Source organism: Leucoraja erinacea, unplaced genomic scaffold, assembly GCF_028641065.1.
Source record: "Leucoraja erinacea ecotype New England unplaced genomic scaffold, Leri_hhj_1 Leri_55S, whole genome shotgun sequence".
Taxonomy (NCBI): Eukaryota; Metazoa; Chordata; class Chondrichthyes; order Rajiformes; family Rajidae; genus Leucoraja; species Leucoraja erinaceus.
The window spans coordinates 599,396-612,041 of NW_026576465.1; the positions used below are offsets into that span (position 1 = coordinate 599,396).

A 12,646-nucleotide genomic window follows, 5' to 3' on the forward strand; every position below is an offset into this window, starting at 1 on the left:
GGGGGTGAGGGTGGGGGTGAGGGTGGGTGTGAGGGTGGGTGCGAGTGTGAGAGTGAGTGTGGGGGTGGGGTTGTGTGAGCGTGGGTATGGGGGGTGAGTGTGTGTGAGTGTGAGTGTGTGAGTGTGAGTGTGAGTGTGAGTGTGAGAGTGAGTGTGAGCGTGAGTGTGAATGTGAGTGTGAGTGTGAGAGTGTGTGTGAGTGTGAGGGTGGGGGTGAGTGTGTGTGAGTGTGAGGGTGATGTTGGTCACTGGTGTTGAGTATAGAGTGAGGCATGGACCCATGTACAGGTGTGTGTACTAACACCTCTCTCTTCCTCTTGTCAACAGACCAGCCCTTCTCATGGTCCCCCTCCCGGCATTTCAATGAGGGAATCTGTTCTCCATCGTTACGGAGCATGAAGGGACTGACAACGAGCCGTACCCACCCCCAGCTGAGCTCGGCACACACGTGCGGGCTGCTGACGGACGAGTGTGACCACTTGCACGACCACGCTCACCATGGGTTGGACTCGCGGCAGTCGTACCTGCTCAGCCCCAGCGACAGCTGCCCGATGGATCATCACGGCTGCTCTCCGCGGAGCTCCATCCACTCCGAGTGCATGGTGCCCATGGTGTCTGGAGAGCACGTGTCCAGCAGCACCTTCCCACGGATGCACTACACCTCGCACTATGACTCCAGGGACGACTGTGCCAGCGTGTCCCACACCAGCAGCAAGATCAACCGCATCCCCGCCAACCTGCTGGACCAGTTTGAGAAACAGCTGCCCCTGCATCGTGACGGCTTCCACACGCTGCAGTACCAGCGAGCCTCGGCCAACGCAGAGCAGCGCAGCGAGAGTCCGGGCAGGATCCGCCACCTGGTGCACTCGGTACAGAAGCTCTTCACCAAATCCCACTCGCTGGAGGGCTCCTCCAAAGGGAATGTCAACGGCACCAAAGGGGACGACCACCACCACTCCGCGCACCACCATCCCAAGCACGGCAAGCGGAGCAAAAGCAAGGAGAGGAAGCCTGAAGTCAAGCATAAGTCGGCCATGAGCACCTGGTGGAGCTCGGACGACAACCTGGACAGTGACAGCACTTACCGCACTGCCAGTGCCATGAGCAAGCATCACATGGACCACATCTCACAGTACTACCCCGACACCAGTCACGGCCCCTTCACTGACCTCACCCTCAAGACATCCAAGAGCAACAACGATGTCAAGTGTTCAGCCTGTGAGGGGCTGCCCATGACACCAGAGGGCAAGTACATGAAGAGGAGCTCATGGTCTACGCTGACTGTAAGCCAGGCCAAGGAGGCCTATCGCAAATCCTCACTCAACCTGGACAAACCTCTGGTCCATCAGGAAATCAAGTCGTCCCTAAGGCCATGTCACTACTTGCAAGTAAGTCACGCCTCACAGTCACAGAGTCACAGAGACACAGAGTCACACAGGGACACAGTGACACAGAGACACAGGGACACAGGGACACAGAGACACAGTCACACAGGGACACAGAGACACAGGGACACAGTCACACAGAGACACAGAGACACAGTCACACAGAGACACAGAGACACAGGGACACAGAGACACAGAGACACAGGGTCACAGGGTCACAGGGACACAGAGTCACAGAGTCACAGGGACACAGTCACACAGAGACACAGTCACACAGAGACACAGAGACACAGAGACACAGTCACACAGAGACACAGAGACACAGAGACACAGAGACACAGAGACACAGGGACACAGAGACACAGAGACACAGGGTCACAGGGTCACAGGGTCACAGAGACACAGGGACACAGAGTCACACAGGGACACAGGGACACAGGGACACAGAGACACAGAGACACAGAGACACAGGGACACAGGGACACAGGGACACAGGGACACAGAGACACAGGGACACAGAGTCACAGTCACACAGAGACACAGGGACACAGGGTCACAGGGACACAGGGACACAGAGTCACAGAGTCACAGAGTCACAGTCACACAGAGACACAGGGACACAGGGTCACAGGGACACAGAGACACAGAGTCACAGAGTCACAGTCACACAGAGACACAGGGACACAGAGACACAGAGACACAGAGACACAGAGTCACAGGGACACAGAGACACAGACACAGGGACACAGGGACACAGACACAGGGACACAGGGACACAGGGACACAGGGACACAGAGACACAGGGACACAGGGACACAGAGACACAGAGACACAGTCACACAGAGACACAGGGACACAGGGACACAGAGACACAGTCACACAGAGACACAGGGACACAGGGACACAGAGACACAGGGACACAGAGACACAGAGACACAGGGACACAGGGACACAGGGACACAGAGACACAGAGTCACAGAGTCACAGAGTGGAAACAGGCCCATTGGCCCAATTTGCCCACACCGGCCAACATGTCCCAGTTACACGAGTCCCACCTGCCTGTGTTTGGTCCACATCCCTCCAAACCTGTCCTATCCATGTACCTGTCTAACTGTTTTTTAAACGTTGGGATAGTCCCAGCCTCAACTACCTCCTCCGGCAGCTCGTTCCATACACCCACCACCCTTTGTGTGAAAAAATCACCCCTCAGATTCGTATTAAATCTTTCCCCCCCTCACCTTAAACCTATGTCCTCTGGTCCTCGATTCCCCTACTCTGGGCAAGAGACTCTGCGTCTACCCGATCTATTCCTCTCATGATGTTGTCCACCTCTATAAGATCACCCCTCATCCTCCTGTGCTCACCTTTAATGTTGTCAGTGCTGTAGTCCCCGTGTTACCACATTGGTCAGAACTAGCCTTGAATGAATAAGACAAATGTTATGAATGGTCGCATCGCCTCTGTTGCATGCCAGGAGATCACCAAACCAGACCTGGAGTATTTTGTGGACTGAGCACTTTGCCAGCAGTTCTCTGACAGACCCAGCAAAACATCCTGTGAGAAGTGTGTGCTGTGGTGTGTGGCTGTTCACAGCAGCACAAGCTCTCGGTAAATGACAGGGTGTGTGACTTCCTCCCTCCCTCCCTCTCCCTCTCCTCCCTCTCTCTCCTCCCTCTCTCTCTCCCTCCCTCTCTCCCTCCCTCTCTCCCTCTCCCTCTCTCCCTCCCCTCTCTCCCCCTCCCTCTCTCCCTCTCTCTCTCCCTCCCTCTCTCCCTCCCTCTCTCCCTCCCTCCCTCTCTCCCTCCCTCCCTCCCTCCCTCTTACTCCTTTGCCCCCTCAAATTGTTTTTTTGCCCCTATGTTTTTTGCCCCTTGTCCCGTATTTGACCGCTACTACTCGGGTCGAGGGGACTGTCCCTCTCTCCTCTCTCTCTCCTTCTCTCTCTCCCCCCCTCCCTCCCTCCTTCCTTCCTTCCCCTCTTCCTCCATCTCTCTTGACCTCCCGTCTCTCTTCACTTTATACAACTGGTTTTCCTTCTCCCTCATGTTTCTCCTCCTCGCTTCCACCGCCTCTTCCCTTTTATCCTCTCATTCTCCCCATAGAAAAATAGAAACATAGAAAATAGGTGCAGGATTAGGCCATTCGGCCCTTCGAGCCTGCACCGCCATTCAATATGATCATGGCTGATCATCCAACTCAGTATCCCGTACCTGCCTTCTCTCCATACCCCCTGATCCCTTTAGCCACAAGGGCCACATCTAACTCCCTCTTAAATATAGCCAATGAACTGGCCTCGACTACCCTCTGTGGCAGAGAGTTCCAGAGATTCACCACTCTCTGTGTGAAAAATGTTTTCCTCATCTCGGTCCTAAAAGATTTCCCCCTTATCCTTAAACTGTGACCCCTTGTTCTGGACTTCCCCAACATCGGGAACAATCTTCCTGCATCTAGACAGTCCAACCCTTTAAGAATTTTGTAAGTTTCTATAAGAACCCCTCCTCAATCTTCTAAATTCTAGCTAGTACAAGCCAAGTCTATCCAGTCTTTCTTCATATGAAAGTCCTGACATCCCAGGAATCAGTCTGGTGAACCGTCTCTGCACTCCCTCTATGGCAAGAATGTCTTTCCTCAGATTAGGAGACCAAAACTGTACACAATACTCCAGGTGTGGTCTCACCAAGACCCTGTACAACTGCAGTAGAACCTCCCTGCTCCTATACTCAAATCCCTATACTCAAATCCTTTTGCTATGAATGCTAACATACCATTCGCTTTCTTCACTGCCTGCTGCACCTGCATGCCTACTTTTAATGACTGGTGTACCATGACACACAGGTCTCGTTGCATCTCCCCTTTTCCTAATCGGCCACCATTCAAATAATAGTCTACTTTCCTGTTTTTGCCACCAAAGTGGATAACCTCACATTTATCCACATTATACTTCATCTGCCATGCATTTGCCCACTCACCCAGCCTATCCAAGTCACCTTGCAGCCTCCTAGCATCCTCCTCACAGCTAACACTGCCCCCCAGCTTCGTGTCATCCGCAAACTTGGAGATGTTGCATTCAATTCCCTCGTCCAAATCATTAATATATATTGTAAATAGCTGGGGTCCCAGCACTGAGCCTTGCGGTACCCCATTAGTCACTGCCTGCCATTGTGAAAAGGACCTGTTTACTCCTACTCTTTGCTTCCTGTTTGCCAGCCAGTTCTCTATCCACATGAATACTGAACCCCCAATACCGTGTGCTTTAATTTTGTATACTAATCTCTTATGTGGGACCTTGTCGAAAGCCTTCTGAAAGTCCAGATATAACACATCCACTGGTTCTCCCCTATCCACTCTACTAGTTACATCCTCGAAAAATTCTATAAGATTCGTCAGACAAGATTTACCTTTCATAAATCCATGCTGACTTTGTCCAATGATTTCACCACTTTCCAAATGTGCTGCTATCCCTCCCTCCCATCACTCCCGCCCTCCCATCTCATCCCATCCTCCATCCCATCTCTTCCTCCCATCCCACCCTCCCTCCATCCTATCCCACTCCTCTCTCCCATCTCACCTACGGTGTAATATTATATATTCTGTGTACACATTGTGTTGTGCTGCAGCAAGTATGAATGTCCCTGTTCTATCTGGGACACATAACAATAAAACACGCTTGACTTGAGTTGACACCTTCACCTATTCTATCGATTCTATCTTGCCCTTGAATCCATCTCGCCCTCCTTCCCCTCTAACCTAGCTTCCCCTCATCCCTCTGGTACATTGGCCTTGATCAGTCATCAGAAGTTGGGAGGTCTCGTTCCACTTGTATGAGACGTTGGTGAGGCCGCATTTAGAATATTGTGTTCAGTTCTGGGCGCGCGCCGTGTTACGGTAAAGATGTTGTCGTCGCTGGAAAGGGTCATCGTCTGTATCCTGCCTTCTTCCTCATTCTCTGTCAACTCATCACCGTTTAAAGTTTGCATCTTTGTACATCATTTCATTCACTATATGCAGAGTCTGAAGTTCGACTCTTTGTTCGTTTAGTATAGAAAATCAATGCAAGTTATTTGATCGATTCCCAAAACTTGCCATGTACATTTGGCAACCTTTGTTCTGGCTTTTTATGAGGAAATGCCTTGGGTTTGTTGAATAACTACGCTGGGAAAACAATATTTAATTGTGCTTAATGTAAAATAAGATTAACAATGGAGAAAAAGATTGGAAATTATTTATAGATACGGAACTCTGAAACAATAGTCGTAAACTGGTGACAGTCATCAGGCGAGTTAGTAATTGTAGAGGGAACAGACAAATAAGATAAAACAGACCCTTCTGCCTGCAATGTCTATGTTGGCCGTTGCTAAAGTAATCCTGCATCTGATCCATCACCCCCCCCCCACCCCCCCTCCTTCCCTCGATATTCCCTGTCGATCTAAATGCACCTTGTCTCAGCTTCAATAAAACCACAACAGTGTAAACTACTATATAGATGGGCACAATGCAGATGGGCACAATGCAAGCCACTTTGGATTGGAGTTGAAGACTTTGTGTCGAGGTTTGCTGAAGATAGGTGGAGTGGCAGGTAGTGTAGAGAAAGCAGGGACTCTGCAGAAGGACTTGGACAGGTTGGGAGAGTGGGCAGAGAAGTGGCAGATGGAATATAGTGCAGCAAAGTGTGGAGTCATGCATTTTGGTTGTAGGAATAAAGGTGTGGACTATTTTTGGTAGTAAGGAAGGCAAATGCAATGTTAGTATTCATGTTGAGAGAATTAGAATGTAAAAACAGGGATGCAATACTGAGGCTCTACAAGGTGCTGGAACGGCCACATTTGGAGTATTGTGAACAGTTTTGGGCCCCATATCTGAGGAAGGATGTGCTGGCTCTGGAGAGGGTCCAGAGGAGGTCTACAAGAATGATCCCAGGAATGAGTGGGTTAACCTATGATGAGCGTTTGACCGCACTGGGCCTGTACTCGCTGGAGTTTAGAAGGATGAGGGGGCACCTCATTGAAATTTATCGAATAATGAAAGGCCAGGATATAGTGGACGCGGAGAGGATGTTTCCACTAGTGGGAGAGTCCAGAACCAGAGGGCACAGCCTCAGAATAAAAGGACATACCTTTAGAATGGGGATGAGGTGGAATTTCTTTAGCCAGAGTCTGGTGAATCTGTACCACACACAGCTGTGGAGGCTGAGACATTGGGTATTTGCAAACTTACTAATCATGCCTTGTAGACAAAAATGTTGGAGAAACTCAGCGGGTGAGGCAGTATCTATAGAGCGAAGGAATAAGTGACGTTTCGGGTCGAGACCCTTCTTCCTTTTTATTTGGATGGAGTTGGTCTGGGAGAGTGAGGGGCGAAGAGTCATAGCGAGGTCCTGCTGGTGCCGGCACATCGCAGCCAGTGGTGACCGCAGAGCGTGCGCGGGAGGACAACAGCCGTGTATGGTGGCAGGTAGACTGTCGGATTCTATAGTCCGGCTTGGGTCTGGGAGGTAGGGAGCTGGAGCTGGAATCCATTAATGCCCACCTCTTCCTCTTCTTGTGTGCGGCGTGCACAGCCTAATGTTGTAGGACAACTTGTTCTAGTTGATCTTATTTGATTGTGCACGCCAGGTTGATTGCATTGGTCGAAACAGGGCGGACCACGTGAAGGTTGCAATCTTCCACCCCAAAGAATTAATGAATGCCTTGTACGTTCTCATCTTAGGGGTTAAGGGGTTGGACAGGCTAGATGCAGGAAGATTGTTCCCGATTTTTGGGGAAGTCCAGGACAAGGGGTCACAGCTTAAGGATAAGGGGGAAATCCTTTAAAACCGAGATGAGAAGAACTTTTTTCACACAGAGAGTGGTGAATCTGTGGAACTCTCTGCCACAGAAGGTAGTTGAGGCCAGTTCATTGGCTGTATTTAAGAGGGAGTTAGATGTGGCCCTTGTGGCTAAAGGGATCAGGGGGTATGGAGGGAAGGCAGGTACAGGATACTGAGTTGGATGATCAGCCATGATCATATTGAATGGCGGTGCAGGCTCGAAGGGCCGAATGGCCTACTCCTGCACCTATTGTCTATGTTTCTATGTTTCCTGTGCTGTACTGTTCTATATCCTCTGTTGTATGGCACATACCTTGCTGATATTTATCTCAGAGGTTGGTTAGCTGAGACTCTATGGAACACATGAGGCTGAGGGGTGATCTTATAGTGGTGTGTAAAATCATGAGCGGAATAGATTGGGTGAATGCATAGACATTGTGGGCCAAAGGGCCTGTTCCCGCGTGTACGTTTCTACGTTGATCCTTTATAATTGCTGGGTCTAAGTCCTACATCTCCCGGCCCCACTGCATTGTGAAAGTATCTAGACCATCTAGTGGTTACCCAGGGCATTTAGACAATAGGTGCAGCTGTAGGCCATTCGGCCCTTCGATGGGATGGCCGATAAATGCTGGCCTTGCCAACAACGTGCAGATCACAAATCACTCGTTACAGCAGGGCCGGAGTTGATTGTGTATCGTGATTTCTACTTGGTTAGTTCCTGGGGTTCATTAAATGTCACCACGTTGCACATATTCCCAGAATGGTGAAGCATTTTGTTTCCAGACCTTCGCTCGTTCAGTTAAGTGATCATTTTATTGTGTCAGTGCAAGTAATTAATTAGAGTTTAACAGCTCCATTAATTGTCGATGAAGGAAAGAAAATAGTTTAAACTATCATTAAAGTTGCAATTATCTTATAAATGGTGAAATCTAGAAGCTAATGGGTCCAGTTTGCTTCAAGCCACATTCCGAGCAAGTGTATTTACCCCAGTGGCTATGTGTTGGTGGAGGGTGGATCACCGCCGGTCCACTCATGTCTGGGAGTAAGTGGCCGTGGATGTGGTCCACCCCCCCATCAATGTCCACCCTGCACCACCAACCTACACGGTGGGTCTAGACACAGAGTGCTGGAGTCACTCAGCGGGTCAGGCAGCATCTGTGGAGAACATGGATAGGTGACGTTTCACAGAGTGCTGGAGTAACTCAGCATCTATGGAGCTAAGGAAATAGGCAACATTTTTCGGGCCGAAACCCTGGGTTTCGGCCCAGAACGTTGCCATTTGGATAGGTGAAAAGTTTCTTAGCTCCATAGATGCTGCTGCACCATAACTCAGCGGGTCAGGCAGCATCTGTGGAGCACATGGATAGGTGACGTTTCACAGTGCTGGAGTAATCGGGTGCAGCATCTGCAGTTATTTCCTAAACCTGATTAGTACGGGCATCAGGGGTTATGGTGAGAAGGCAGGAGAATGGGGATGGAGGGAGAGATAGAGCAACCATGATTGAATGGCTGAGTAGACTTGATGGGCCGAATGGCCTAATTCTACTCCTATCACTTATGAGCTTACACAAAACTAAAGTTACGTGCTGTGAATCAGAAATCAGCCCAGTGGCTGAAACGACAACAAGGTGGAGTTTGACCGGTACTGAACAAGGTGCTGGAGCAACCCTGCCGGTCGGGCAGCATCTGTGGACAGACACAGCAAGTTGGGCAGCATCTGTGGAGGGAATGGACTGACAACAGTTTGTAGAATCCGACGTTCGGAGGTTGTATCTTTTGGAGTAAATACAAGAAACAGCAGGGGCCTCTGTCTCCCGTTCACAGGGTCAATGCTCCCACTCTATGTGTCTAATGATACATAAAATGTACACCATTCTCGCTTTCAAACATTGATGTCCCTGCCTCTTTCAGCGATTACACACAGCTTTGCAGTTATTTTTAAATGGCATGAATTATTAACTGGTGCCAAATCCTGTTCACCAGTTTAGCATTTATCTTCATTGTGAGAGGAGTTGAGTACAGGAGCAAAGGGGTCCTTCTGCAGTTGTACTGGACCCTGGTGAGACCACACCTGGAATATTGTGCGCAGTCTAATTTGAGGAAGGACATTCTTGCTATTGAGGTAGTGCAGCGAATGTTCATGATGTTAATCCCCGGGATGGCAGGACTGTCATATGCTGAGAGAATGGAGCGGCTGGACTTGTATACAATGGAATTTAGAAGGATGAGAGGGATTCTTATTGAAACATATAAGATTATGAAGGGTTTGGACACGCTAGAGGCAGGAAACATGTTCCCGATGTTAGAAACACAGAAAATAGGTGCAGGAGTAGGCCATTCAGCCCTTCGAGCCTGCACCGCCATTCAATATGATCATGGCTGATCATCCAACTCAGTATCCCGTACCTGCCTTCTCTCCATACCCCCTGATCCTTTTAGCCACAAGGGCCACATCTAACTCCCTCTTAAATATAGCCAATGAACTGGCCTCAACTACCTTCTGTGGTAGAGAATTCCACAGATTCACCACTCTCTGTGTGAAAAATGTTTTTCTCATCTTGGTCCTAGAGGATTTCCCCCCTTATCCTTAAGCTGTGACCCCTTGTTCTGGACTTCCCCAACATCGGGAACAATCTTCCTGCATCTAGCCTGTCCAACCCCTTAAGAAATTTGTAAGTTTGTAAGTTTCTATAAGATCCCCCCTCAATCTCCTAAATTCTAGAGAGTATAAACCGAGTCTATCCAGTCTTTCTTCATATTCCGGGAGTGGCGGTGCTGTGAAATTTCTGCGGCTCGCCTGCAGTTTGTCTGTTTTTAGCTTTTTGTTTTTTTTGTCTTGTTCATTTAAACGTTTGGTTATTAGGTTGTGTTGTGTTATGTGTGGGTGGGGGGGGTGGGGGTGAAACCGGGCTTCCTGTCTCTCCCTTCAGGGGAATGCGACTTTCTTGTCGTATCCCCCTTCTCTTCCCCCGTCTGAGCTGAGGCCTAATGGCGGAGCTGGCGGCCTCCATCCTGCGACCGACGTCGTCCGGATCCGGAGGTAGAGCCAGCCAGGACTTACCAACGCGAGGCTGGGCGTCATCGCGGCCCGGTGTGTGGGCTGAGACACCTCCTGTGGGCTGTAGCGGCGGTGTTGGGCTGAGACACTCCTGTGTGGGCGGCCCGGTGCGGGGCTGACGACTCCTGTGTGGGCGGCCCGGTGCGGGGCTGAGACACTCTCCTGTGTGGGTGTTTGGGGGGGCTGAGACACTCCAGCGGCCCGTGTGGGCTGAGACACTCCTGTGTGGGGGCCCGCTGAGACACTCCTGTGTGGGCGGCCCGGTGTGGGGCTGAGACTCCTGTGTGGGCGGCTCCTGTGTGGGGGTTGCTCCTGTGTGGGGTGTGGGGCTGAGACGGCCCTGCGGGGCTGAGACACTCCTGTGTGGGGCGGCCCGGTGTGGGGCTGAGACACTCCTGTGTGGGCGGCCCGGTGTGGGGCTGAGACACTCCGTGTGGGCGGCCCGGTGTGGGGCTGAGACACTCCCGGTGGGGCTGAGACACTCCTGTGAGGTGCGGGGCTGGGGCTGAGACAAGGCGGCCCGGTGTGGGGCTGAGACACTCCTGTGTGGGCGGCCCGGTGCGGGGCTGAGACACTCCTGTGTGGGCGGCCCGGTGCGGGGCTGAGACACTCCTGTGTGGGCGGCCCGGTGCGGGGCTGAGACACTCCTGTGTGGGCGGCCCGGTGTGGGGCTGAGACGTTCCCATGAGGGCGGCCCGGTGTGGGGCTGTCCCATGAGGGCGGCCCGGTGTGGGCTGAGACCCTCCTGTGTGGGCGGCCCGGTGTGGGCTGGACACTCCTGTGTGGGCGGCCCGGTGTGGGGCTGAGACGTTCCCATGAGGGCGGCCCGGTGTGGGGCTGAGACGTCCCGTGTGGGCGGCCCGGTGTGGGGCTGAGACGTTCCCATGAGGGCGGCCCGGTGTGGGGCTGAGACGTCCCGTGTGGGCGGCCTGGTGTGGGGCTGAGACGTTCCCATGAGGGCGGCCCGGTGCGGGGCTGAGACGTTCCCATGAGGGCGGCCCGGCTCCCGGCTGGAAGGCGCTCCCGTGTGGGCGGCCCGGTGCGGAGCGGAGACGGTGCTCCGGTGGCTGAGGTGGCGTTCTGGCGGCGGCGACCTGAATCCAGGGCTCGGCCGTGGGCCAGTGGACGGCATCGTCGGGAGCTCGCGGGTCACAGGTTGATGCCTGTTTTCCGGAGCTCCCGTGGGAACAACTGCATCCGCTGGACTGGAGGGCGGCAGCTTCGACCATCCCCGGGCCCACGGAGCTCAGTGAGCGGTGGGACTGACTTACCATCGCCCGGTGGGGTATCACCTCAGTGCAGAGGGAGAAGAGGAGGGAAGAGACAGTAACTCTAAGACTTTTGCCTCCATCACAGTGAGGAGGTGCTTGGTGAACTCACTGTGGTGGATGTTAATTTGTGTTTATTGTGTGTTGTTTATTATTACATGTATGGCTGCAGGCAACGACATTTCGTTCAGACCAAAAGGTCTGAATGACAAATAAAGGATTCAATTCAATTCAATTCAATTCAAAGTCCTGCCATCCCAGGAATCAGTCTGGTGAACCTTCTCTGCACTCCCTCTATGGCAAGACTGTCTTTCCTCTGATTTGGAGACCAACACTGTACGCAATACTCCAGGTGTGGTCTCACCTTTACCTTGTACAGCTGCAGTAGAACCTCCCTGCTCCTATACTGAAATCCTTTTGCTTTTGGGGGAAGTCCAGAACCAGGGGCCACAGTTTAAAAATATGGGGTAAGCCATTTAGAACAGTCGAGGAAACACCTTCAACAGAGAGTTGTGAATCTGTGGAATTCTCTGCCTCAGAGGGCGGTGGAGGCCGGTTCTATGGTTGCATTCAAGAGAGAGCTAGATAGGGCTCTTAAAGATAGTGGAGTCAGGGGATATGGGGAGAAGGCAGGAACGGGGTAGTGATTGGGGATGATCAGCCATGATCACATTGAATGGCGGTGCTGGCTTGAAGGGCCAAATGGCCTCCTCCTGCACCCATTGTCTATTGTTAGATCGCATGGGATCCAGGGAGAACTAGCCGACTGGCCAGAGAATTGACTTCATGGTAGGAATCGAGGATGATGGTGGAAGCTTGCTTCTGGGGCTAGAGGCCTGTGACTAGTGGTGGGCCTCAGGGTTCAGTGCTGGGCCTGTTGCTGTTTACAGTTTCTATCAACGATTTGGATGAGAATTTCCAATGCACGATGTGTCCATTTGCAAATGACACCAAAATAGCTGGCATCATAACCAGTGAAATGGTTATCAAAAATCCTGATTTAATTAGGAATAGGGTTTTGATTAGCTGGGCATGTGAGCTGAGGAATGGCTTTGTATTTTGGGAAGTCTAACCAGGGCAGGACTTACACAGTGAATGGTCGGGCTCTGGGGAGTGTTGTCGAGCAGAG

The 12,646-nt window shown here is 51.7% G+C and overlaps 1 protein-coding gene across 1 annotated transcript in view; it reads left to right on the forward strand.

Moving 5' to 3' along the window:
- Positions 1–332: 332 nt before the first annotated feature.
- The window catches only part of dlgap2a (discs, large (Drosophila) homolog-associated protein 2a), an 88,723-nt gene continuing 76,409 nt past the window's right edge, over positions 333–12,646 (forward strand). The window contains exon 1 of the mRNA XM_055630873.1: positions 333–1,388. Within this exon, the coding sequence (XP_055486848.1) occupies positions 396–1,388 (993 nt within the window). The 5' untranslated portion in view covers positions 333–395. The remainder of the gene's footprint in view (positions 1,389–12,646) is intronic.